Genomic DNA, 27,197 nt, shown 5'->3' with positions numbered 1-27,197 from the left:
TTAATAAATGCTCCTTAAAAATACATTAGAGCGTATATTGGTTATTAAAAGTTTATGTAATGCTTATGAATACAAGATATGCAGAACTGCAGTAAAGTTTTACGCCACTTCTCTTGTCACCGGTCCTGCCTGAAGCACTAGCCAAGGAAATAAGCAGTGCACTCTGCCAAATGCCACTCAGTGATTATAATGGGTCAGTTACAGAGGACAAAATTTCCCCAGTGATCAATAAGGTGCAACTTAAACTTCAACAGATTCCTTACACGGTCATTTTTTCTTTTATACCACTTTCTTTTTCCACTCACCCAGAGTCACTCCACAAGGTTGAATTAATAAGGTATTGTTCACCAGCTAACCAGTCAGATCACCTCTGCGTTTTTGGCCACTAACAGAAATCCTGTGAAATCTATGAAACTTCTGAACATGCCATCCTCTTCATCCTCCTAATCTCTGTCACCGGCATATTTCCTTTTCTGGGCTCAAAGACAAACATTACATCAAAGTGTCACATGGTTAAAAAAACAGAAAGTTTCTGTTGTATCCTAATAAGTATAAAAATATATCTAACAACAGTTTCGTCTGAGAATCCATCACGGTGTATGCCAGGTTCATTATTTCAAGCAAACAGATCAAGGCCTCAAGGACAAACACTATCAAGTCTGTGTGTGTTTGCGTGTGTGTGGATTAAGAGGTGCGATGGATTTTGAAGAGCAGCATAATGCAGAGTTGCTCCAAAAGGTGACAATTTATGCCGAGTCATGCGTCAATGCGTCTCTCCACTTTCTCGCTCCTCGTTTTCTCTTCCGCTCACACTTCTTACAAATAAACCCGACTAAAAATAATTTGTCTGCCGCCGCTCTCACATCAGAGTGTTGGTATCACCAGGCTGTCCGGTAAATATCGGAACACATTGTCTGATTGTATGCAAGAGGATCTGATTATCGCCCGAGGTTTAAGTGGCTATAATCAGTGTTTTTATGATAACAACGGATCACAGATCACCTGAATCAGGAGTTCATCATAGCACCTTTCAGTTGTTTTATTTCTTTTTGGTGTAATTTTACCAAAAAAATAATAATATTAAAGTGCTTCTTAAAAGCAAAAGCGATGAATTAGAATTGATGATTTGCTTTCATGCTCAAGTTATTTATCAGGTCTTTTATCAGTCATTTTCTGCATTTTTTCTTTCTTTCTGAATGTCTTGTAGTGTATGCCCAGTAATATTTTCACTTTGTTTCTCACTCCTTTGAAGTGAAGTTGTTTTTTTTTATTTTTTTCTGTATTATTATTTTCCTTGTTGCTGTTTCTGCCCATTAGAATTTCAAGGTCTTTTACTGACTGCGGTACTTAAAAGGAAACATCATGTGGCCTTCATGTATTTTTCGCTGACTTTCTCTAATAGGTTCACTCTCACTTGCTTTCCTTCCTTTTACTCAGTGAAAACAAGTTCATGCAAAAAAAAAAAAATGAATTGCCACTTACTTTGATGCTCCTGCTCACAATTGGGAGATAAACAGCGTAAGCATGGAGAAAAGGAAAAGAAGGAAAGAGGATGAGAGAGATGCTGGCTTGCCCCGATTGCTATCTGTTTCATGTAGCCTCGGTTGCTGTTAGTGCTGAATTGGTTTTCAGGTTGAAAGACAATTACTTTGGCGGTACTGTCAGTTTTGTCATGCACACAGAACGCTTTGTGAAGCTACAGTTTTCTGTGTTGCATATCTCTGCAACGGTAATTGTGTTTCTTTCTCTCTCTCGTTTTTTAATCCCTTCACTGTCGTCTTTACCTTAACCATCTCCGTTTCATCCATCTGCTGATTTCTCGTCTGTGTTTGCTTTCTTTCATCTCCCTAATCTTGCCATCTTGGCCACTTTGTAAAAAAAAAATTGACTTTATCTTTCCCTTTCTTACACCTCACTCTTCTTTCCCTGTTTTTTCTCCCTACCTCACTCCCCACTCTCTTCTCTGCAGGTCTCTATCTGGACGTATTGTTGGAGGTGTGTGGTGGTTCTTTACTCTTATCATCATCTCCTCTTACACAGCCAACTTGGCTGCATTCCTCACTGTGGAGAGGATGGTTTCACCGATAGAGAGTGCAGAGGACTTGGCCAAACAGACAGAGATAGCCTATGGGACGCTGGACTCAGGCTCCACTAAAGAATTCTTCAGGGTATGAACTCAACGCCCACTGTTCATTTTATTTGATTGCTTGAGCCTTTTCAGGTTAATGGAAATATGCAATCAGCCAATCACATGGCAACATTTCAGTGCATTTAGATATGTAGAGATGGTCAGGACAGGCTCCTGAAGTCCACACAGGCCATCATAATGCGTGGAAAAGGTGATTTAAGTGATTTTAAATGTGTCATTGCTGTTTGTACCAGACAAGCTGTGCAGTGCACAACATATCCAGACTTGAAGCTACTGCAACATAAGGCTGTTCCTGTCAGCTAAGAGCAGGAGGAACTGAGGCTACAATTCACATGGACTCACCAAATAGGACAATAGAGATTGAAAAATGGTCTGATCCATCATGGAATCAACAGTGGTGGTGGTGTAATAGTGAGGGAGATATTTTTTCAGATCATCTCAAACTGGTTTCTTGAAAATAACCTCCACAATCATCAGATCTAAATCTAACACCTGTGGGATTGATTGGTGTGCACCCAACAAAGCAGCAACTGTGTGATGCTATCACGTCAGTATAGATCAAAGTTTTCAGCACTTTGTTGAATCGATGCCACGAAGAATTAAAGCATTTTTGAAGGCAAAAGAGGGTCCAACCTGGTATTAGTAAGGTATAGCTAATAAACTGACAACTGGGTGCAGATTCAAATTTACAGAGATGACTATTTAAAATATTACATTGTTCAGAAAATACTTTAGTGGCAGAACTTTAATCACTTGTATGCTAGTAGGGAATAATGAGTGTGCCTCGGTTACCTAGGCTAATTCAAGCAGCACATACTTGAAAACCAATCTACAACATTCTAGAAAATCGAAATTAAAGGATCTTTCGTGTACTGATCTCGACTTGAGAGAGACTTGAAACGTGATGGTAAGCTGAGATGACTTTCTGTTTCCAGTTAGTTTGCGTGTAAAACCTGATCAAAGCCCACAGTAAGATTTAAAAAGATTATACCGGACATGAGAAAACAAAAGATCTGTGCTGGATTTTCTCAAACGCAATGTTGATTACAGTGAAAAGATGTTTTTTTTACCACAGTCCTCAGCAGTTAATCAAAATAAAGGAATAAAACCATAATGATTATAAAAGTAGGCAGTAAGGTAAGTAAAGTCAAGGATAACCGGTGGGATAGAATATGCTGCTATGAAAAGAAAGTGGAAAGAATAGCAGAGTGGGGTAAAGAAGCCCCAATTACACCTTCACCCTTTGACCTCTTCACCTATGTGGCTTCCAGTCAGTGCTAATAGTTGACACACATGAACATGCACACAATCCTATTTTTTTTTTTCTTTCCCTTTTGCTTCACACAATTATTAAGATTTGTTTTTGTTCCTGTGCATGTTATGTGTATATAAACAGTTCTGCTCTGTAGGAATGTGTGCACTGGTATTTGTGTCTGGAGACAAAGGAGGAAAGGGGGGAGAATGTAGCAGGCAGTTTGTGCTTCTGTTAGTCGCTCTGGCATCATCAACATAACGAGCAGGCTGAAATCTGTGGAGGGTGAAAAAGCAATTTACTCTCCCACAGCTGAGGGGGATTCGCCACCACCATTAATTATCTTGTGTGTGCATGCAAGTGTGTTTGTGTGACCGTGGATGTGTACATACAATATCGTGTGCACATAAAGCAACATATGCATGTGTCTTATATGTGTAAGCAAGTTTGAGTGGCGTTTTGTAACGCGCAGAAACACGGTACGTGCGTCCATGTAAGTTTAAAAGCATTTCCATATTGTGCATGCCTGAAGGTGACTTGCAGCATCCATTTTCCTCTTTCACAGCTACGCTCATTGTTAAAGAATCTGGAAAGAGTCACACCTTATTGTCACACATCCATCCCTCCAAGGCTAGACGGCGCTTTGTACACGCGCGTTTATTATCGGCGTCTCTCGGTCTCACTTTCTTTGATAGGTGGGGGCTTGGATAGATGGGCTGGAGGTGTACAGGAGGGGGGTGAGAAACTGTGATAGACTTTGGCAGACAGAGGAAGAAATGGAAGGAGAAAAATGAAGAGAAAGAGGGTTGAATGAAGAGAGGCGGAGCCTTTTGATGTGTGTGACATTATTATGGGATAGGTGTCCGTCACGCACTAGCAGCACACTGATACACACACATATCATTCCCCGGGTGCTGGTTTCAGTGGCTGAGGCCCTGGCTTGTTGCTCGAAGAGCGACAGAATAACACTTTATCACCAGGAGTGAAAGAGAAGAAAGAAGCAGTGCGCTGGTGGAGGATGACAGTTTGACTCCTCTGCTTGTTATTTTCACTCTTGAGTACACGCAGTTCACACACACAAGCAAACAAATCATTTCACATATATACACACAGACCGATGTGCAGAATTACAAGACCACAGACATATGTAGGATGTATACAGTACACATTATAAAAAAATATAATAGAGTTTATTTACAATACTGTGCAGACGTCTTAAGCCACCTTTCATTTCTTCGTATTTTGCTAAGAAACTGGTGAATTTATTTACTGAAATATGTGCAACAGAGTTTGTACAATTATAATAAGCTCAAAAGCCAATATCTGGTATGACCACACAAGACGATCCCACACCGCTTCATGGATGTTGAGGTCCAGGCTCTGGGGAGACCAATCCATGACCGATATCCAGGTGTGCTTTTACTGCATTGACAGTGTGTTTGGGATCATTGTGATGTCAATCAGACGCTTTCCAGCTAGTACAGCACGGTGGATCAAGATCTGAAAATACTTCAATGCATTCATAATTCCATCAGTTCTGACAAGATCCCCAGCACCACTGTCTGAAATGTTTTACAGATGGCTGTAGACACTCACTGTTGTAGCTCTCGCCTGACCTCCTCTGTCTTCAAATTGATTGAACCCAAAAATTTCAATTTGGATTCACCACCCCATATGACCTGTCGCAACTGATATTCAGTCTTTTTTCAGTGATGTGACATACCCCTGCTTTTTGTCCCTGGTTTGTCTTGTAGTTTTTTAGGCCTGCCACTTCTGTCTCTGTCATTTCCATTATGTGTCTTTAAGGAAACACTGTATAACATGTGGAGATGTGCTAGATTTTTGGCTCTTTGGGTATCACCATATTGGTACAAAAGCACAGTTTATATGCTTGAAAAACTGAGTTATTTTGGAATTTTTCATAGATTCAAGTTTCAAGTAAAGAAATTGCAAATAATTATCATTTTTTAATAGGCTAAGCTAATAGTAACAAAGTGCCTAAAGATACATTTTGTTATATTTGTAGCTACAACACTGGTTCACCCATTAGGTTCGGCATATTCTGTATGCTTGAATGATTCAACCACAGTAAGTGGTTTTAAAAAACACAACATTCCTCTGAAAATAGCCAGGTACAAAGAGTGGACTGAAAATGAGTGAAAAAGCAGCCAAAGTCCAAAAACGTCTGGTTTGTTCAAGGCAAAATATAAAGAAATAAGTGGTGGCTGAAGACTTTTGTACTGTACTCAGTCCTAAATTCATAACCACACACCAGCTTAGTGTACAAGTATTCCAGTAAAAAGTAAGACTGATGCTTGACTTGTTAGCATCTACGTCATAATTTAAATGTGGTTATGCAGTAAATGTGATTATACACCAGGAGATAAACATTGAAGACACAGCACACCATCAACAGCATCATTTTACTCAGGGACCAAAAGAGGAAAAGTCAGCTTCACATCATATGAAGCTGTAGCAACAAATCAAATCCAGTGGAAACATGGATTGTTAACATGGATTAACAGCTTCCTTTTTGCATCAGTAAAGTCAGCACTAAGGTCAGCATGTCGATTTGAATAATTAATTAGATAGTGTCCGCACACTGTTCAAAGTAATATTTATAAAAGAAAAAGACTGGCAGGCATTGTTCTATTTTTCTTGTAACTGAAAACCAATTAATTTCTAGTCATTCCTTAAGCATAAATCCATTTGAAATAGGTCACAAAAATGGAATTTTGTTTTCATTTTTGTTAACCTTCCCAAATCAAGTTTAAGAGCAATGTGTTTGGCAAGTTTGAGTGTTTAATGTTTAATATCTTTTGGAGAACATCAATAACTTAGCAACAAACAGGCAGTATTTGTTAGTGGGACTCATTTATTTTTATTAAACGGCTGAAATATATACAGTGAACATCTACAACGTAGCTTCCTTGACAGCTGGCTTCCACATCATTTTAGGGAAAATTTGCTCCTATAACTGTGAATTTATACCCATTAATTCCCTGTTAACCTTTTCCTTTCTCCCCTTTGCTCCTCTTCCATGCTAGAGATCCAAAATAGCTGTATACGAGAAGATGTGGTCATATATGAAATCCGCTGAGCCAACTGTCTTCACCAAAACCACAGCAGAAGGCGTGGCAAGGGTCCGAAAGTCCAAGGGGAAGTACGCCTTCCTTCTCGAGTCCACCATGAACGAATACACGGAGCAGCGAAAGCCTTGTGATACCATGAAAGTCGGAGGCAACCTGGACTCCAAAGGATACGGCATTGCAACACCGAAAGGCTCACAGTTAAGGTGGGTGGAATAGTGTAACAATAGGAAACAGTAACGACGCTGATACTGGACTATTGCTGCGATATTCCACCTACCCTGCTGTGCCTTTAATACTTGACCTAAATCAACCTCTCACTGCTGTCTGGTGAAAATTTCTCAACCAAAGAATTGTAAAAATTGACCGAAGTGGATATTGATTGATTCTCGCAAGCGTAAAGTCCCAAATTAACAGTAAATGTTATTGATTTAACACAGTTTATGGATTTATGGCAGTTATATGTTTTTACCGAGCAGCAGTGACTTCGATAAATGTGTTAAACGTGCAAATCATTTGTTTAGTCATGGTTTCTTTTGTTAATACCTTAATTTCTTTTTCCCCCCACTTTCTGCCTTCCTTTTTGTATTGTTTGTAATTCTGTTCGACTCTTTGCTCTCACTTCTGCCATCTGTTAAATCAAAGCATGTCACCTCCACTGTCTTTGTCCTGTGTCGCTGTCATCCATACGTCGCTTTGTGCTTGTGTCCTTCCTTTCTTTTTTGTTGCTATTTTCAACCACCTTTTCTCCACAGGGCCACCTTCCAGGTAACTCTGTTCATTTGTCTGCTATCATCTCACTCTTCCATGATACTGATGATGACAATGATTAAAAGAGAGATTTATTACCAGAGAATGACCACGAGGAGAGGCAGAACCACAGACTGCTGCCACTCCATCCAGAGCCACGGGGGGAATTTATAGACAACCAGGAAAAGAAAAAAAGTGAGGAACAGGAAGCAGAGGGGCCTGTCCAATGGGGGGAATTCAAAGTAAATATAATACAGGAAAAATACAGATCCACAAACAAAAGAAAGACACAGTTTCAATCTTTAAACCAGTTAAATTAATAGATAATTGAACAATCTCAAATTAAAGCCCAACAAACAGAAAAATTAGTAGTAGTTTTTTAAAAGGAAAAAGTGCATCAACATGAAATAGAAACCAAAAGATGGAGGAAACAAATGACAAAGTGAAGTTGGTCATTTTATCTTGTTTTTCCCTCAGTAGACATTTGTTTCTCTGGCTTGTTAACTTGAGCTTACAGTAACAGTCTCAATAGGTTTCACTGCGATATCCTCAGCAATGCAGATAATTCATTTTCCAGGTGACTGTGACAGCAGTAAAGAAACTTTGTCTTCTCAATGTGACAAGTGCCTGCTGAGAGAAAAAAATAATTGACTAAATTCAGCAAAGCTGGACCACTTGCTCACTCCTCTCTCCTCCATCTATCTCTGTCAGCATTTCAGATTTGCCACATAAAAGGCAAAGCACAAACAGCACATCAGCCTCACACCATGTCCTATAACTTTCCCCTGTGCATGGTGCAAAGTTCCTCAAGACCCCTGTCGCCCTGTAGTTTAGCTCTTATTTTCTTAAAAGAGAAAAAAAAAGGTTTTCCCGTTTATGAGGGAAAATTGTGACAGACAGCAAGTGGATAGGTTCCTTTGGAAGCTCCCCCGTAACACATACCTGGGACTATCCACGGTTGTCTCTGGCAGCTCTCAGTCTGCAGAAACAGACTTGCACAAGGCTGCGAGTGCGCACGCCGGGTGAGCCTGCCTCTCCTCCTGGTGCAGTAATCATTTGATGTGATGATGATGATGATGATGATGAAGAAGAGCATGAATACTCTGCTGACTGAGCTGAACATTAATAGTATTGTTTACTTTCTGCTATATGACTCCTTTTGATGTGACTTTTAATATGTGACTGTCATTATCATGCTTTACAGATCTTTTTGAACTGTTTTCATCCATTCCTCTTATGTTGATGAGATTAGTCATGGCCGGCAGATTAGATCACCCCAGAGAACGCTGTCTCTTCTCGAATCTCTCGAATATTGTTTCTAAGCTCTTAACACCAGTGTACCATCAGACCGTCAGAGATGAGATAGTGCTTCCAGATAGGCAAGTGCACAGACAAAGGGCCAGACAAATAAACAAGTACGCAGCGACTGCTGTGACCGTTGTGCAGAGATTAGTATGGCCGATCAGCATCGCACAAACAAAAGCAGAGCACAGTCGCACAAGAAGAGGATGACAGGAAAGAGTTCATGGGCAGCTGTAAAAATCAAAGATGTGGCAGAGAAAGCAGAAAATGACACAGTCATACCATAACTCTTGGCCCTTGTAAACATGAAGCATGATTTTTCAAATAATGTTGCCGCGCAGCAAGAAGGTCCTGAGTTCAATTCCACCAACAGGCGGGGTCTTTCTGTGTGGAGTTTGCATGTTTTCCCCGTGTTTGCGTGGGTTCACTCTGGGTACTCCGGCTTTCTCCCACAGTCCAAAGACATGCAGTTTGTGGCGATAGGTTAATTGATTAATCCAAATTGCCCATAGGTGTGAATGTGGGTGCGAATGGTTGTCTGTCTCTGTGTAGCCCTGAGACAGACTGGCGACCTGTCCAGGGTGTGCCCCGCCTCTCGCCCTATGACAGCTGGGATAGGCTTCAGGATAAGTGGAAGTAAATGGATGGATGGATGTTTGCTATAAATCCAGGATGTCAAACTGATTTTACATTATGGGGCACATATGTCTCGCTTTCATCATAAACAGTCCAAACTCCCTTTTCTGTCAGTGTAAAGATGTTTAACTACACATTTAATCCCATTTAAAATAAGAAAAAGAAGTTTAATTTCAATTTGATGTCTCAGTTGTTCTACATGATAAAAAATTGCTGCTGTAGTAAATGAAAGAAATCTGTTAGCATAAATAAATAAATGTGTAAAATTACAGAAAAACGTTCATGTGGCTCGCTACACGGACTCTACTGCAGTTACAATTACTGGAGAGTAATTCATAATTAATAAATCATCATTAAGAAATATTTCTAATATAGAAATGTCTTTGTATTGTTACTTTGGCGTAGTATGGCCATTGGGGGGGCAGAATCTGGCCCTTATGTTTGACACCCCTGCTAAAAACTGTGTATTGATGAAGTAAATTGCCATTCAAACAGATTCAATTAATTTTTGTTCTTTTTTGCATGGAAAATTTACATGTAATTAAATTACTTAAACATAAACATTTTAGACACTCGAGGCCACACACTGCATGCACATCTACAAAGAAGTATTGGCAAGTAATGATTTTGTATTTCATTAAAATCATGCTAGGTATACAGACAAACATACACTGTACGGATGCCAAATAGTTATCCCTGTGTCCCTGAATTTTGTTTAGAGGTCAGTCCCTTTAACAGAGTAAGCAGGGCCTTAGGAAACTGAGGCCACACAAACACAATGTGCACACACAGAGCAATAGGACGACAGGGGGGCAGCAGGAGGGGGCAAGTGCCTCATCAGTACACTACAGAGACCTGGTTAACACACTATATACCAGTAATCTGACACTCACTGTGGTAGCATCTGATTTTAGTGCAGCCAGATACAGAAGAGTAACGCAAGAGGGGTTTTTTTGTAAAACCACAAAACAAATTTGGAAAAAATTCCAGAAGTAAGTCAAGGAGTGATAGTAAGGGAGAGCGTTGTCCGGGGTGCGGTTTTCCCCCTCTAACTCACCTGTATGTGTGAATTCAGCCCATCCTAATTTCTGCTCCCTCTCATCCTCCTTTTCCCTTTCCTTCTCCTGACTACGGTCCCCCGTCCATCTTGTCTGTTTGTCCCTCCATCCTCTGCTCTGACCAAACTATCTTATCTGTTCCTCCTTTTTTACTTAAAGAAACGCGGTCAACCTGGCCGTGCTAAAACTCAACGAGCAGGGCCTGTTGGACAAATTGAAAAACAAGTGGTGGTATGACAAAGGAGAATGTGGCAGCGGGGGAGGGGATTCCAAGGTTAGCCCTCTCTGTCTGCCCCCCCCACCTCCAGGTGACAGGGGCTGCTCACCAGCTGAGTGGCTCGCGACAGCCCCCGTCCTGGGAGTGTAACACATGCATCTGCCCTGGCAAAGAGTCACGCAGCGTACAGGGAGGATAGAAGAGATAGCTTAAATCTCTTGAGACAACCTGCAGTTGCAAAAATGGGCACATGGTTGCACTGATGTCCACGGTCTGTGACTTTATATATAAGTTCAGACACAATGACAAATGCACTTTGAAGCTTGTTGATACACATACAATGAAAACCCCTGAAATAACTTCTTTTTAAATGAATCAGCTGGCTGGACCTGGTAGAGACCCAGAACCCGATTGCTGGAAAATGTAAATATATCCTACTTTCATTTTGAATCATCAGGGGGGAAATGCTCATTTTCTTTATAATGCATGGAAAAATATCCCTATTCTGAGTAACTGCCAAAATAAATCAAGCACATCTCATGAAGATAACCATTTTAAAGGTGCTTTGCACTGAACTGGTAATGTCCCTCTGACAGGACAGAGTGCAAAGTAATGGAAAGAGGTTTCCCTGATGGATAGCTGGAATAATAAAGAGAGCAATTACTGTCAAGACGGGAATATTTGCCCCCTAGTGGCAGCTCTGGGAAGAGTAGAGAGAAAACAAACAGTCTAGTTAGAGTCAAATGCAGACACCCCCTGAGAGGCTCAGTTTGACTAAAGGCAAGTGGAGAGATGAATAATTAATAAAACCAAAAAAACCAGTCACAGGATATGTGTGATTTCAGCAATTTGGAACATTTTTCAGCAAAAAAAGTTCTATAGTGTGATAAAGAGTCAAATATTTTAATTTCTAAAAGTATTCAGCTAGATCTTTAACAAAAGTTTCATTCCTTTAGTCAGTTTGAAAACTGAGAAATTTTAAATGCAGTCTATCAAGTTCATTTGAACAGGAATAAATTCTACATGCTTGTTAGTGGCTGTAATTAGATACAGGCTTTGCGCTAAATGCATGCTAATTAGTTGTTATTTGTCATGTAATTAATATTAATTATTGTTAGTATGCACAACTATATAAACTATTATTGAAACCATCATTAGCAGTGTATATATTTAGATTTTGTCACAAATCAAAACATTGAATAAATAAAACTTTGACTCTGTGATGAATTATTTCAATTCATCTTTAGGAACACAAGAATTTCATTGCCTAGTTTCATCCAAATATCATAGCAGTCCATCGATTTTAGTCACAGCCCAAAGTGGTGGACTGGCAGTAGTCTTCCTGTTAGTGTATTTCGATGATGACTGATTGTTGATGACTGCCAACGGATTAACCCTTTGATGCTCACCCCAAATTTCACAACTAATGGGGTCAAAACAGTCAACCAACCAACAGACAGAACTACCCATTTGTTTTCTCTGATGATATGCATTAGGGAGAGTTTAAAGAAAAGATCATTTCTGCTTCGACGCATGCAAAGTAAGTTTGCGAACTTCTCACTCTCCCAGTTGTGACACAGAGCTAGCCTGATGCCAATAGTCCCGGTTTAATAGTAATTGCCTCTGGATTGTTGTAGGTTGAGCTGGGGCAGCATGGGTGTGTTACCTGAAGTGACAAAGGTGGGTCCCACTCATATGTCTGTAGCTCGCCTTAGCTCCTCGCTCCCCCCAGCCCCTCCTCAACGAGCATACACACATGTATTCAGTGGGATCCATGCTAGGTCACTCAATCTAAGCAAAAGTTTTTCTTTGTTACTGAGATGTGCAATGCAAATGAGAAATACTCTAATAACATAAAATAACATGACCTATGATGTTATTTATGTTATTTTTACACGCGAAGAACCCCAGTAAACCTTGCAGTTTTGAAACTGAGCGAAGCAGGCGTCTTAGACAAACTGAAAAACAAATGGTGGTATGACAAGGGAGAGTGTGGACCCAAGGACTCTGGAAGTAAGGTCAGTCTCACGCTGCTGTGGCCCGCAGAACGCTAGCCTGAAACTCTCATCATGAATACTACTGCAACTACTGTCTTAGAAATAGCATTTTAAGCACTTTAGATATTTCTTGAATGTGCTCCACATTAAAATTAAAAGAGTCTTTTTGGATGGTGGACCACATTTACCTCATTTTAAATACAAATGAAGACAACAGTCTTCTTCAGTCTCTGTAGCAATCTGAGGCAATTCCATCTTCAAATCAGTTATGTTGAAATGTATTAAAATATGTAAAATCAACGATCTTCACTTCCATGTTTCTATTTTAATCTCATATGCTAGTCCATTCCACATGAGAATGGCACTGATCCTTATGCATCAGCAATATTAACTTGTTGCAATTACTGTCTCCATTTTATATTTGAGATTTAATCAGGGACCAGCTCCCTTGTTTTCTATTAATTTAAGAATGTTTCCATAATGTCTAGATATGTTATTATTTCCTCAAAACTTTTGTTGAAAGAAGTCAGTCAAAATAAAAAGCAATGATCAGCAGCTACACTCATTTGACTGGTTAAATTGACATGCTGTAAAATCAGTTCTGGAGTGTGCCAGGAGCCCAGCTACACAAATATATATAAATTTTTAATAAGGTAAAAACAGAATGTTGCATTTATCATTAATAGAGTTTATATCACTAATAAATAATATAATGAGCTATAAGCTAAGCTAAAAACAAAACACAACAAAATTATGTTTCTATATCTATGATTACGCTTTAGTATTTGTATAAATGGATCTAAATTACCAATGAATTACAATTACAAAGCAACTGGGAAATAACCAGGGAGTTCATACTGCATACCTCCCCTGTTAAAAACATTAATCAAAATTATATTCAAATTTTTTCAAAGTTAAACCTAAAAATTGTTGCGAAACAGTTTTGGGTTTTTTTTGCCCTGCTATAAATATTTGACATGGGAGTTGCTTTAAGTTTTAACTAAAGTACTGGAGCTTTTCCAAAAAATAGAGCAAAGTAAAATCCCCGCTCAGATTAAAATCTTGCTCTACAAATAATTCACTCTTGCTGCACTATTTTGCACACTGTAACATTTCTAGAACTGTTGAATGTTTTGTAGCTGTAGTGATAGATTTGTAGTATAAAGTATTTGTGGAGTAGCAGATGTGGTGGCAGTAGAGATTAAAGTTTTATATGAGTAGTATGTCAGTTTATATAAGTAGAATGTATTACTGTGATCATTTATGATAATACCATATTAATTTTTCTGGTATATTCTCCATTTCTCTGTGTCTAACTTACTGTATCTGCTTTTCTTTGTCTGCTTTTTCCCTCATTTTCCCTTTCCCTCTGATCATTCCCTATTCTGTCTCCACCTTCCTCATTGCACCACTCTCCTTTTACTGCTCTCACCTTGAGCCTACTCAACGTCTCACCTCACTTTTCCCCTTCTTCTCTACTCTTCCTTCCTGTCTACCCACCACTTCTCCTCTACCTGTCCTACTACTACTACCCTTTCATCTTTTAAACACATGTTCCTTGAATCCTCCCTCCCTCCCATCTCTTCAGGACAAGTCGTCCCAGGCTCTGAGCCTGTCCAACGTGGCTGGGGTCTTCTACATCCTTGTGGGCGGCCTGGGCCTGGCAATGCTGGTGGCCCTGGTCGAGTTCTGCTACAAGTCACGGGCCGAAGCCAAGCGCATGAAGGTGGACCTTAGCCCCCCCCACTGCCCCAGCCCCTCCCCCAGCACCCAGAATCTAGCCACTTATAGGGAGGGGTACAACGTGTACGGCTCCGAGGGGGTCAAGATATAGGGGTAGGATTTAGAGGCTCCCGTATAGGTGGGGTAATGGTGGTGTTGAACATGGTGGTGGTGCTGTAGATTTTGTACCGACGAGGCTGTCGCAGCAGCCCCACGCAACCGTGTTGTTCTTCATGTGGTGATAAGTATGTGGTCAAGCATTGTGGAACCAATGTACTTTTTAATTTGTTTTTTTATGTTTTCTGCTTCATTTTGGCTGTTTTGGTTATTTATTTATTTATTTATTGGCAGAATATTTTCTTAGACTTTTGGGTTTAAATTTGGTTTGCGTTTTGTCACGGTTACGTCACCCTGGGCTAGACTGGGGTTAGAATTATGTGACCGCAGATTTGGTTCCATCGTCTTTGGCTGCAGATGATCATGATGGTGATGATGATGATGACAGTGGTGGTGATGCTCTTGGTTAATGACTAGGCACCTGCATTGTAATTTTCAGATAACATATTGAAGCCGCGATGCACAACTCCAGCATTAAATACATTTTGATTTTTTAGAACCTTTTTATTTTGAATGAATAAATTAATGAATATATTATTTATTAATTATTTATATATTAATTACCGTAATTAATGGTGTTGGTTTATTATCTTATTTCACATGTGACATCTTGAGTCCCTTCTTTAAAAGTTTCAAGTTTATTACTGCTAAAAACGTCTTCGTTATCCTCATCTGCTGATGTGTTTTCTTGGTTAAACTTTCACAAGGTTTTAGGGATTATCTATTTTCATTTTTTCACCATCCTGAGAGCAAAAGTTTGTTAATTTGGTAGCCCTCATTAAAATCTGTGACTGCTTCCAGCTACAAATTAATTAGCTAGTGTGCGGACACCAATTACTGTGGATTTGGGTCTGACTTAAAATATTTTTACCCAAAATGTGACAGACATCTTATGATGAAAAGCATTATTAAGATATTTATATAACTGTAGATGTCCGTTCTTTCAGCATAACTAGACATCTCATTACTCCCTCTAGCACCACTGCAATACCAGACAAATGGGTAGAGTGGGTTGTTAATAGCACATGAACGCAGATAGAAATTTGTGTTTGGTCCCTCTTAAGACCAGTTAGTGTTGAGCCAATTCAAACTAATTTAGAGCACGTCTGGTCTTCTGAAAGCTTCAGCAAAGTTGCTGCTGCGCCACATTCCCCCTGAAAAATTACCTTAATCAGTAGAAGTACAAATTCTTGAGGGAGATATAAAATGGCAAGGTGATTTTTTTTAAGCCAACAGCAGCTTTTAATTGCTTTTATTTATTAATTTATTTATTTATATATCTTTTGTCTGTAAAAACTTTATTTTTCCATTTATCTTAATTTCAAGTGGAAAGATGAATACAGATATTGACGCACGTAAAAGCTAAATTTTCCAACTACCACATTGTTTGTTAGGTATACCTTTTCAGTTATTATTAACGCAATCCAATCAGCCAATCACATGACAGCAACTGAATGCATGTAGGCAGGTGGACATGGCCAAGACACCTCCTGAAATTCAAAAGTGATTTCAGAAACTGCTGATCCACTGGGACTTGTCCCACACTATCATCCCACTGCTTTGAGTTAACAAGCAACAGTGAATCAAATCTGAAGAGTCTCATTTTCTCCTAAACATTTAGATGGTAGCCTGCCTTGTATCAAAGTTTCATGTTGCTGCTGGTGGTGTAATGGTGTGGAGGATATTTTTTGGCACACCTTGGGAAATTTAAACACCATGTCCAGCCTGAGTACAGTTTCTGACCATGTCCATCTCTTTTTCTGAGCAGAGTGTACCCAACTTCTGATGGCTGCTTCCACCAGTATAATACACCATGTCACAAAGCTTGAATCATATCAAACTGGTTTCTTGAATATGAGTATAAGTTCACTGTATTCAAATGGCCTCCACGGTCATCAGATTTCAATCCAATAGAGCAACTTTAGGGTGTGCTGGAACAGACGCACAAAATGTGCAGCAACCATGTAAAGCTATCATGAAAATAAGGATTAAAACAATCTGAGGAATGTTCCCAACACGTTATTGAATCTATGCCACAAGAATGAATACAGCTCTGAACGCAAAACTGGATCCAATCCAGTGCTAGCAAGGTGTACCTTATGAATTGGCTGGTGGGTGTATACTAAGGTACAGGTGAACACAATGGAAATCCTTTGTGCTAAAAAGTATACGCAAACACCATGAGTCTAAATGATCTGTTAATTCATTCCTTTTATTAAATGTGTTAATTCCTTTTGAATTTATAATAGAATAGCCCTTTGTTGTCATTGTACAATACCAAAATATAATATAAAAAATATAAATAGCAGACAGCAGGAATAAATATAGAGAAATTTATACAAAAACAATACAAAGGCACACATTGAAGAGCAAGTTCCAAGTTACCAGTCTCATCTCTGCTGGCTTTTAGTTGATATTGTGTATCATCTACTCTACGTCTCTATTGTGTCATCCAATACCTGGAGTTGTGCATCCTTACTGCAGACAGACAAAAAAGGCACTTTGGCTTTCCAGCTCTGACAATTTCAAAACAGCCCGGTTACTTACTTAGTTTTAATGCAGACGAATAATTGATGAAGCAAGTACTTCATATGGAACAGCTACTCTGTGATGTGGTTGCAACATGACTCATGTTTATTGTTATATAAAGGAGCAATTAACTAAAGTGAACAGAAAACACTGAACATTTCAGTGCGTAGGAAACCATTTAGAGGCATTATGAGGTCATACTTGATGTTCACCTTGAGGAAAGTAGCAAAATCGATACAGAGGATGCAAAAATAAGGAGAGCTAAATGCGCACTGAATGTTGGCTCTTGACATAAACTGACAGTTTTGAATACGATGGAGAATTCACCAAAGACAAACCACTTTCACAGCGGACCATTTTGGACCACACTCAAAAGTAACAACACTGATGTTAACAGCAATTCCCCAAATGATTATGGTCTGCTATCAGTCATACAAGAATATTTCAAAGAGCAGTGGTACCACACAAAAGAAATTAAATGCATAGGTTATTTAAAAATTCCATGTCTTCTCTTTAATTCTACACTTCACAACCCTTAAAATAAGAAAGCCATACAACGGAAAGGGGAATTAAATAATACACAACATTATTTTCAGATGTTATCTTGTAATTCAAGTATACAAAAGTTCACACAAGAACACCTGATTCGAAGTTTAAGATTAAGAATGTACTATTTTTCTTTGCTAGCATCGTTTAAACAGATTATTGCCTCTAGATGTTCAGTGTACTCAGTTTGAAAACCTCTAACATGATTTAGCAGGCGAGAAATTTTAAGAAAACAAAACATCCCAGAGTAGCTCATCTGTGTGAAGTGTCACCCGACTCTGAGCAGTATAGCCAGTCACTCCCTCTCTATGAATTTGAAACCCTGGAAGAAAAATCACTCCTTCCCGTTTTCCCTCTGTCTTTCCAAAGTCCTCACCATTTCAATCCTGTCCTTCCAAATCCACACCCGAGTCTGTCAGGTTACTGAAACCCAGAACCCAAAAACGCATGGTCACCTATGAAATGCAGTTGTCTAAAACACAAACCCTTCTTGTCTATAGTGTACATGTTTGTGGATTGTTGCCTGCCTCTGTATGCTACAGTAGCATTTGCACAGCGTGGTAGCCTCTTAATGAGATTTGAATGTGCAGTTTAGGGTGCTTTCACACCTCATCTGTTTAACGTAATTCAAAAAGAGGATTAGAGCTTTTTTTTTTTCTAAAATACAAATGAATACTAACATCAAATCAAAACATTTTACATCGTTCTCTAGATAACCTCTAATTTGGTGTCAAAAACAAACTTAAAGGTTTCCTGTGGCGTTTTTTATCATTAGTACCACAATGTATGATTGCCTGTTTTATTTTATTTTGTTTGCATCATGCACAAGAATGCACATGTACTCTTGCTAGTAATCGCTTAGCACAGCAATTCACAAAAAAGAGAAGAAGTGCTAGCAAGTAAAATGTAAATTAGAGTTCAGTCAGCACCACTGTGATGTAAAGATGTTATTTCCATTTGCAGTGGTTTATATTTGGAGAGCATTGCTCTCTTCTGGGACTTCCCTACCCTTTCTCACGCATATGTGGAAAGCATAAGTCAGGGAGAGCACTCCTCCCTGCCGTTTCATCTGCATATAGGAAAGCTGCAGGAAGGCTGAGCACAAGCAAGAGCCTTGATATGGATCTAAGCAGGCATTAAGGACAACAGCAAATTACTGATTAAGTCGCACACAACAAGAAAGGAGGAGATGGATTGGAGGTGGGATGCAAAGCTGCTTGCAGATGCATGCATTACATAGCACACTCGGTCAAGATGTCACATAACAAGAAGCCTACATTCCAGGCTTTTATTAGCAGCTTTTATAATGCTCCCACAGCCTCAATGAATGAAAGTTTTTAAAAAGTAATGAATAAACTTTTTCTTTTTAAATGAAGTTTGTTTACACGAGAACTCTACGCAATTTCAAAATTTGATATTTTCCAGGCTATTGAACTGAAATCCATGACCCTTTTTTTATTTTGGTTTGTTTAATAATTAAAAAAAGGAATAAGCTTCATGTCTCATATTTGGTCAGCATTTTACAATAAGAGACTTGTTTAGCCACGTACGACTTTACTAACTACTTTAATTTAGGGGACACCTGAAGGGGAGGTTACGGTGAAGCAATCCTGAAGTAATAAGGAACTGCTGAGTTAAGTAGCATCTCCCAGCTGGGTATTTGGTAAATAATCATTTTTATACTATAAAATCCAGCATCAGGCATTATTAGGGTAGAACTGATGAATAACTCATTAACTACTGGGTTGCTCCTTATTCATTCATTTACTACTACAGCTTCTATTCCTACAACCAAGCAATTGTTTGTGTCTCTTATTGTAACGTGTTTTCCTTATATGTTGATCTAATGGTCTTTTTAGAGGGATCAAAAAGATGCTGACTAGAATTTACCAAACCACAGGCTAATGTCTTTGTTACTTTTGTTAAACACCCTTGAATACAAAGACATGTACTGAATAATAATAATAATAATAATAATAATAATAATAATAATAATAACAAGTGTAAAAGGGAAATTAAGTACGTGATCAGTTTGAGAAACGGCAAATGTTTCAAATTTTTATTTGATCAATTATTTAAAAGAAGAATCCATCATCAGAGTTGCCTCTGATTAGCTTGATAATTAATTAAATCCTTTATTTGGTTCCTGTAGCACTGGTTTGCTTATGTACAAACTCCAAACAGCAAAACCTTCTCAATATAATTTTAACTATTTCAAATATTTTATATGTCTACGTGATCGCGCCCTGAGACCTTTTTTTTGTATTTGTGAGCCTAATATGTGTAGTGTGTGTACAGGCACATGCATGTGTAAGTGCTTTTTGTGCATGTGTTTGTACAGAAAGTTGTCGTTTTAGTTGTTGTTGCATTTGCTGTGCGGTGTTTCTGTCTATGAGAGTGTTTTCTTTTTCTCAAACGATATCTCCACTCTGCTATTTCCTCCCCTTCTCCCTTTCATCTCTCCTCATGTAGCTGTCTTTTTCTGAAGCCATGCGGAACAAGGCTCGTCTGTCCATCACAGGAAGTGTGGGGGAGAATGGCCGCGTCCTGACGCCAGACTGCCCCAAAGCTGTGCATGCTGGCCACGCCTCCCTCCGACACCCCGGCCTTGCAGTGGTCTCCTCTGGACTGCCCTGAAAACCAAAAAACACCTGCCGTGCCTTAACAACACACAAACATACTAGGACTTCGACAAAGACCCAAACACACACTTACATACAAAAAGATCTATATATATATGCTCACACACCCGCACGTACATGATCATAGCAACAGAAGCTCAAATATTCAGATACAGAGAAACACATTTTTACATGAAACACACACACACCGCATCATCATTTCACATTTCCTGCTGCCACTGACTCATTTTACAGAAGACTGATGAATACAACTGTGGAGCGAACGGTGTAGAAACAGAGCAATGGACAACTATGGCGTCACACTTGCCTGCAGCATTCTTTTCTTTTTAATTTTCTTTCTTATCTTTTTTTTTTTGAGAGGATGCCAATATCGCGAGATCATCGAACCAACAGGAAAGCCAGCACAGATTCCCATGAACAATGAGCTGTGAACACGACCATAAAACTGATCATGATGATGACAGTGAGAAAGATGATGACCACAGCCGACGAGAGGAAAAAAAACAAAAAACAGACAACCAAACTACTTAGCTCCCGCTCTCTCGTCATTGGACAATAAGCCACACCCCCTTAACAGCGCCTTACTAAGACGACAAACATTGTTTTCATCATAATCATCATCACGGTCGTCATCAATTTAACTTGCCTGCGAAGAGTGCCAGCTAGTATAACCCTTAGAAGACCAGAAAACTGTAAGCTTGAACATTTGGACTACTCAGCCATGGACTGCTCAAAATGAATGAAAATGCTTATAGAATGGTTTCTCTCCCCAAACCAGCGAGTTAATCAATATAGAACAGAAGTAACCTCCAAAACACAGACTACACAGGGGTTTGTAAAAGAAAAAAAAACGTGGTGATTCATGGAGCCCCTCATCAACAGCATCAACATGACAGTAGAAATTCTAAATAGCAAAGTGATGAGTACTTATTTTGCCGAGTGGGTGAGGTTGATAAATAGAGAAAAAAAAATAAAAAATACATGGGCAGATCTCAAATGGCTTCCTAACAAAGTGTTTCTCAGCCTGACAACTGGGATCTTACAGACGTTTGCAGAAGAAATGAATGAGACGTTTGAAATACGTTGGGTAAAAATCTTTAAAAATGTGGGAACGCATTCATTTTCCACTGTAAAAGGCAACTGATATTTGAACTATAAAGGCCAACTTTGACAATTTCCAATTCAGTTCAACTCAAATGTGCAGTTTGGTTGTTATTTGAGATCCTCCATCTTTTCCAGTCGCTGGGAAAAGGTACCATATCAGAGAGCTTGCTTTTTAAAACTGTTGTAAATAACTGCGTAGCAAAACAGAATTCACCTGTCTTTTTTAATCATCTTAGATAACAATTCATTGCAATAATGAATATAAAAAAATGCCACTACTTGTAATTAAGATGAAATTTTTTTTATAAATCTACATATTATATATAATACAAATAAATAAATATATATATATATATATAAAAGCCTATAGAGAGCTATAGAAAACATTGATCACTGATTGTCAGAGGCCATGGCATACATTCTGTTCAATGGCTGTTTTTTGATAACTTGAAAATATTGAAATACCACCGTTTTCATGTGTCCGAAACAACACTGAATGTCCATCTGGCACTCACAGAGACACACACATGGAAACATGCGCACATACATAGTTGCATAGACGCGGTCGGCTCAAACCATAGAACCATTAGTTATTCACTGCTTTACACTGTCTAATAGTGTCTTTACCCCCCTCAAATCTATGTTTTGTTAGCTGCAAAGCCACTTGAAACAATGTAAAAATGCCACTGTTTATGACTGTACGTAGAGGCGGTAGATCAGTTTGACTGCTGTACTGCTGGGAAATAGTTTGGGGCATCTTCAAAAGTGTAGCACTAATGGTGCTTTTATTTTTTTTTTAATCACATTTTGTCATCGCGTTTCGTTCACATTCATGTTCAAACTGAATGGGTTTGCGCTTCAATAAGTGGACTATGTTTTCCCCCGAATCTATATAGTACGGTACATTTTTGGGGACCTGAAAATAGAAAAATGCATATTGCATTAAAGACCGGTGTGTAGGTGTTAGTGACATCTGGCTGTCAGATTGGAGACTGCAACCAGCAACAAACTTACAGTCAACGTCATTTCAACAGAAAAACACAAAGGCCCTCTGGCATTTGGCTGGTCCAAACCTGGCAATATCCAATGAAGACGAGCTGCTTCCTGTGTATGTATGAAGGGCTCATTCTAGAGTACTGAAACACAGTCATTCCAGGTACAGGTTGTTATATAATGATGAAAACATGCTTAAAGAAGCACTCTAAATCCTGCACACTGATCCTTTAATATCTGAGGAAATCTTGGTAAAAAAAATAAGGGAAGTAAATTAGTGCAGTTATTATACTGCAATACAGCTAAAGCATGATGCTTAAGATCTGTGTCATAATGCAGCCCGATACTGTATGTTTATGTTTTTTGCCCTTCCAATTTTGTTATTTTATAGTTTGTCCTTTACCCTACCTCTCACCTGCTTAGGCCATCATTGTTCCTTCCCCACGTTTTGTCTTATCTTCCTTTGGCTCGTGTCTCCCCTAACATGCAAAAAGCTCTGTACATAGCACATCTCAAGAATGATTTCTTGAAAATATTTTAATTTCTTGCCCTAATCCAATGCAAAGTAACAGGCTAGAGATTAATCAAGAACCTGAGACACCGGTTGACAATCTGAGTTTCTTCTAGCTCTGCGTTCTCAGCGTTGCTTTCCTTCTGTATCATAACCTTGTCTGTTGAACTCGCACCTCATCTTGTATTAGTCCTGCATCAGATCTATTCAAGCCAAACAGACAAACACATAAACAGAAAAGAACCTCTTGAATCTACATGTATTTCCGACAACAGATTTAAACTATCCATAAATTTTACCAGTAAAGTAGAAATTTTCTACTCACTTCTCGGCCGAGGGGATCAGGAGCCTGCAGAAGTACTGCACCAATCCAGCATGAGAAAAAATGCTCAAATAGTGGGTTTCTTACAGTTATCATTAATCCAGCTCACTAGACCAGAAACACCAGACACTTCAACCTCACATGATACTGTTGCCTTTTCTTTTTTTTTTCATTTATTTTATTTTTCACCACCAGAGCATAAGATTTTGTGCGAAGACAGCAAAAAGCTGACCGGTGGGTTGTCAATGCTCTGGCTTTAACAGTTTCTTTCTTCCTTTATTTCTTTCTTTCCATCAGTTTTCTTTTTTCTAGTAAAACATCAATGCTCAATCTCCTGTCTCTGTCTGTGCTTATTTATCCAGTAATCTCAATTCTACACCTCCAACAGCAGAACGGTGGATTCATTTTCAACCAGATGATGAAATTGATATTGATCGCTTTATTTAATGGTTTGTTTCACAATGAAAGATCCATAGTCAAATATACTTAACTGGACTGAGGTAAGTACTAACTAAGCAGTATGAAACATGAGAAAAAAGCAACATAGAAAGAAGGAAAGAAGAAAGCCAAGGAGTTCTACAGTTTGGACAGATTTAGACAGACTCCCAACAAAAGTACTGGATTAACTTTGGAATTGCAATCAACTTATAGCCACAGTTTTCAGGGATTCAGAAGTAACTGGAAAAAATTTAATTTTATCAATTTTATTGTTTTTATCTATTTATTTATTTAACATGAAAGTGATTTGAACTCGATCCCTGTAGTCTAGAAACCCTGAGCATCACCAAATGCTGTGTTTCCTCCCGTGAGATGCTCTGTTGCTGCTTGTTTGTGGGTCTTTCTCCATTTTTGTATTTAATAATTGAAAAGCATGCTCTACTCATATCAGGTGACTGACTTCACCATTGAAATATACAGATTTTTTTTTTTTTTGCCTTGAGAAACGCTTGGTTTTCTTGTGTATGACTTGAGTCATCATCCTTTTCACTGTGAAGTGCTGTCCGATCAATTTTGCAGCACTTGGCTGAATCTGAGCAACGAGAGTCAACAGCTCCACTGGCACTCATACATGCCCATGCCTTAACATTGCCTTCACCATGTTTGATAGGTAATGTGCTATGTTTTGAATCACGAGCTGTTTCTGTCAGTCTTTATACTTTTCTCTTCCCATCATTTTGGTACAAGTTTAATTTGGTTTAATCTGTCTTTTAGACATTTTATGTCAAAGTCTAATCTGAGCTCCTTGTTCTTGAGCATAACCAGTGGTTTGCACCTTGTTGTAAACTCTCTGTATTTATATTCAGGAAGGCATCTGATAGTCAACTTTAACAGTGAAACTCAAACCTTCTTAAAAGTCTTCTTCACTTAGGTTGATGTTGAGGTTTTCTTAACCAAGTAAATAATTTGCATCTGCTTTAGCTGACACGTGTAGTCTTTTAGGTCTTTTTAAGACTATAACAGATCGCTGATTTTACCACCCTTAAGGTTTGTCTATCTCTCTGATAGATTTGTTTTTATGGCCTAATGATGGCATGACCTCATACTGAGAGCTACAGTTAACATCTACCAAATCCAAATTAAACACAACACTTGGAATCATCTACAGATCTTTTATCTGTATAATTACTTTTGAGCCTCAATCACATCTTCAGTCACATATTGATTGTTAACTGTGGCCAGTTTTTTGCCTCAGCTGCCACTGTTATTTGAAGAGATAAGAAAACAGAATTCAATTGACTGCAATCTGTATGTAATGTACTGACATCTAGTGGTGAGATCATACACACTGTACCTTTAAATTCTACTATAGTTGTGTACAGAGGCAAAAAGGGTTATTGCATTTTTTCCACTTCTAAATCTGTAAAACTACTACATGCACAAAATACATGGTTGACTTATATGAATAAATTAGCACTTAATGTTGAGGAAAGTTAATGAAACACTTAACTGCCAAGGTACAACAGGCACAAGTATATAACATCTCCCGATAGAGCAAGTTTAAGAGTGTAAAGTCATTATGAGACATTAAGTACACACAGTTTTAGGCAACTCGAGTCCTGACATACTCCAAAGCTGCTTTTATCCACATGTACCAGCCAGCAGGTCATAGTCCTCTCTTTACAAATACTCTTTTTCAGGTAAAGATAGAGTGTGCAGGAGCCATGACACATGATCCCCACTTATTCACAAACAGCAACATGTGAATATACAATAATTGTAGTATTTTTGATGCAGGCTTATCCACAACATAAACAAGTGTTAGGATTTCAAGGTCAGGGTTTACTAATCTTGTATTTAATCCCAGATCTACCAACCAAACACACTTTTCCTGAGGGTTTCTTGTCTTTGAGTGAGATTCTAATCAGAGTCATTCATACCTCAGCCAGACCATCACACAGACCAGTTTACTCAGGATTCGTTAGACTAGTTTCTGGCACAGATATAAACAGCCATTAACCACCATGGAGCAGGGAGGTTTGCAGAAAGATCTAGCTTTTCATGTATTATCACCAGCACTATGCTCACATCGCTACAGTCAAATGGGAGCAGAGTAGGGACCTGGCAGCTTAAAGACCATCACTGCCCAACCAAACTGAGAAGGATACAGTTTCACCATGAACTACTGAGAAATGATCCGCACCCCAGAGCAAAGCGTTAAAAAAAAATCAATTAATTCAAATTCAAATTTATATTTATTTATAGATTTGTTACATGTAAATACTAAATAAAACACGTTGCAAGTAGCAATATAAAAGCAGGCAATAAGACCAGAAGTTACAATGATTATTTGATGATTTTGCACTCATTGAGTTTCTCTAATAAGAAAAACACTTTTACAATGGAGAATTTAACACAACACCAAACTGAAATAAGTTCATGGATATCATCTAATTGTCTATAGATTGCATGCAGCTTCAGGAACTATTTTAGTGTTTTGTTTCTACATATTTTCTGCTTTTTGCTTTGCACTTAATAAGCAAAAGGATCATAGCAGATGAGGATTACTGCGTCCATTAACTTGACTTAAAAACTAAAAAAGGGTTGGATTTTTGTGTCTGTACTCGTGCCATTACATGATTTTAAACCAAAACGAAATCGCTCAATCAGTGGTTTTGAGAAATCCATTTTTCTCCAGAGACAGATGGAGGTTTTGGGGTTGTTTTTTTTTAAGTTTTACAGGACTTCTTATGTGTCTGCCCTGTGTGATACCAACATGTCTCAGTCTCTGCCGCTGTAGACCTGCCGTTATGGGGTTAAAAACTCCCTGCTGTGAGTTTGTCATTTGGGTTGTATTTTTCTTCAGTCCTTGGGGATCTAACACTCTTAATGCAGAGCTATCACCAACAAGCATTTCCCATTATTTCCCATCTCACTCACGCTCTCGCAGAAACCCACACATGCGCTCGCACACCATGCTGTGTTATTACTGACAAGTATTTCCCATTTACTTGAAGATGAAGCAAAATAACAGTTTTGTGGAGTTCCACCACCCTTTTAACCTTGCACCTTCGTGTGCAAATGCACACATGTGAACGCTCACACGCCTCCCGTCTGCCTCTTTTATCGTTACTGCAGAGTGACAGCAGCCTTTTCACCTTTTTATTTTTACTGACACGATTTATCTTTCTCAGCCTCTGCCTTACCTTCGCTCAGCTCTGCATTATCCCCCTTCTGCTCGGCCCCACCTCATTTCTCCTCTGCTCTCACTGCTCATTCTCTTTATCCTCCCCTCCTCTTGTCATATCTTATTTCTCCTGTTTTGCATTCGTCTCTCAGGGGGAATCCCTGTCACACCGTGATTTGTCATCCACAGCTCCTTTCCCGTTATGACCACCTCCCCTGCTCTCTCTTTTTCTTGAGGCATTTCTCACGATCTGATAGAAGATTAAATTCCAACACTCTTAGCACACACAGGCAGCTCACCGTTGTGCTGGTTTGTTGTTGTTGTTGTTGCCACTGCAGCTGCTAGGATCTGAATATTTTAAGACTGTTAAGAAGTGGGGTTACTCTAGTACATACTACCTACCTATACGCGTACAGAGCTGGAGTAGCCGCACACAAAAAATGAGATGACAATAAATAAATTCACTGCTGGGATTCTTCAGGGTTGAATTAGTGCAAATTTTCTGGCTGAATGAATAATAAATGAGATTGTTTGTCATTTAATGCCAATGGAAAAAGAATGACTAAAATATTTTCAGTTTCGATTTATGAGTAAATCAAATGGAACTGATTACAAAAAACAAAAACACTTTGCTTC

General features: G+C 38.8%; 1 protein-coding gene across 4 annotated transcripts in view; it reads left to right on the top strand.

Annotated features, from left to right (window-relative positions):
- Positions 1–20,049, top strand: part of gria4a (glutamate receptor, ionotropic, AMPA 4a) — a 121,497-nt gene extending 101,448 nt beyond the window's left edge. Inside the window, exons 14-18 of one of the 4 annotated variants that reach the window (XM_026193618.1) lie at positions 1,970–2,168; positions 6,449–6,696; positions 12,357–12,471; positions 14,039–14,176; positions 19,837–20,049. In XM_026193618.1, coding sequence (XP_026049403.1) covers positions 1,970–2,168; positions 6,449–6,696; positions 12,357–12,471; positions 14,039–14,176; positions 19,837–20,001 — 865 coding nt within the window. In that variant the 3' untranslated portion in view covers positions 20,002–20,049. Of the gene's footprint in view, positions 1–1,969; positions 2,169–6,448; positions 6,697–10,395; positions 10,511–12,356; positions 12,472–14,038; positions 14,287–19,836 lie in introns of all 4 variants that reach the window. The other 3 variants (XM_026193617.1, XM_026193621.1, XM_026193620.1) reach the window with 3 other exon arrangements.
- Positions 20,050–27,197: the final 7,148 nt, after the last annotated feature.

This window comes from Astatotilapia calliptera, chromosome 14 (assembly GCF_900246225.1).
Source record: "Astatotilapia calliptera chromosome 14, fAstCal1.2, whole genome shotgun sequence".
In the NCBI taxonomy this organism is placed as follows: domain Eukaryota; kingdom Metazoa; phylum Chordata; class Actinopteri; order Cichliformes; family Cichlidae; genus Astatotilapia; species Astatotilapia calliptera.
This window is presented reverse-complemented; position numbering and strand designations above follow the sequence as displayed.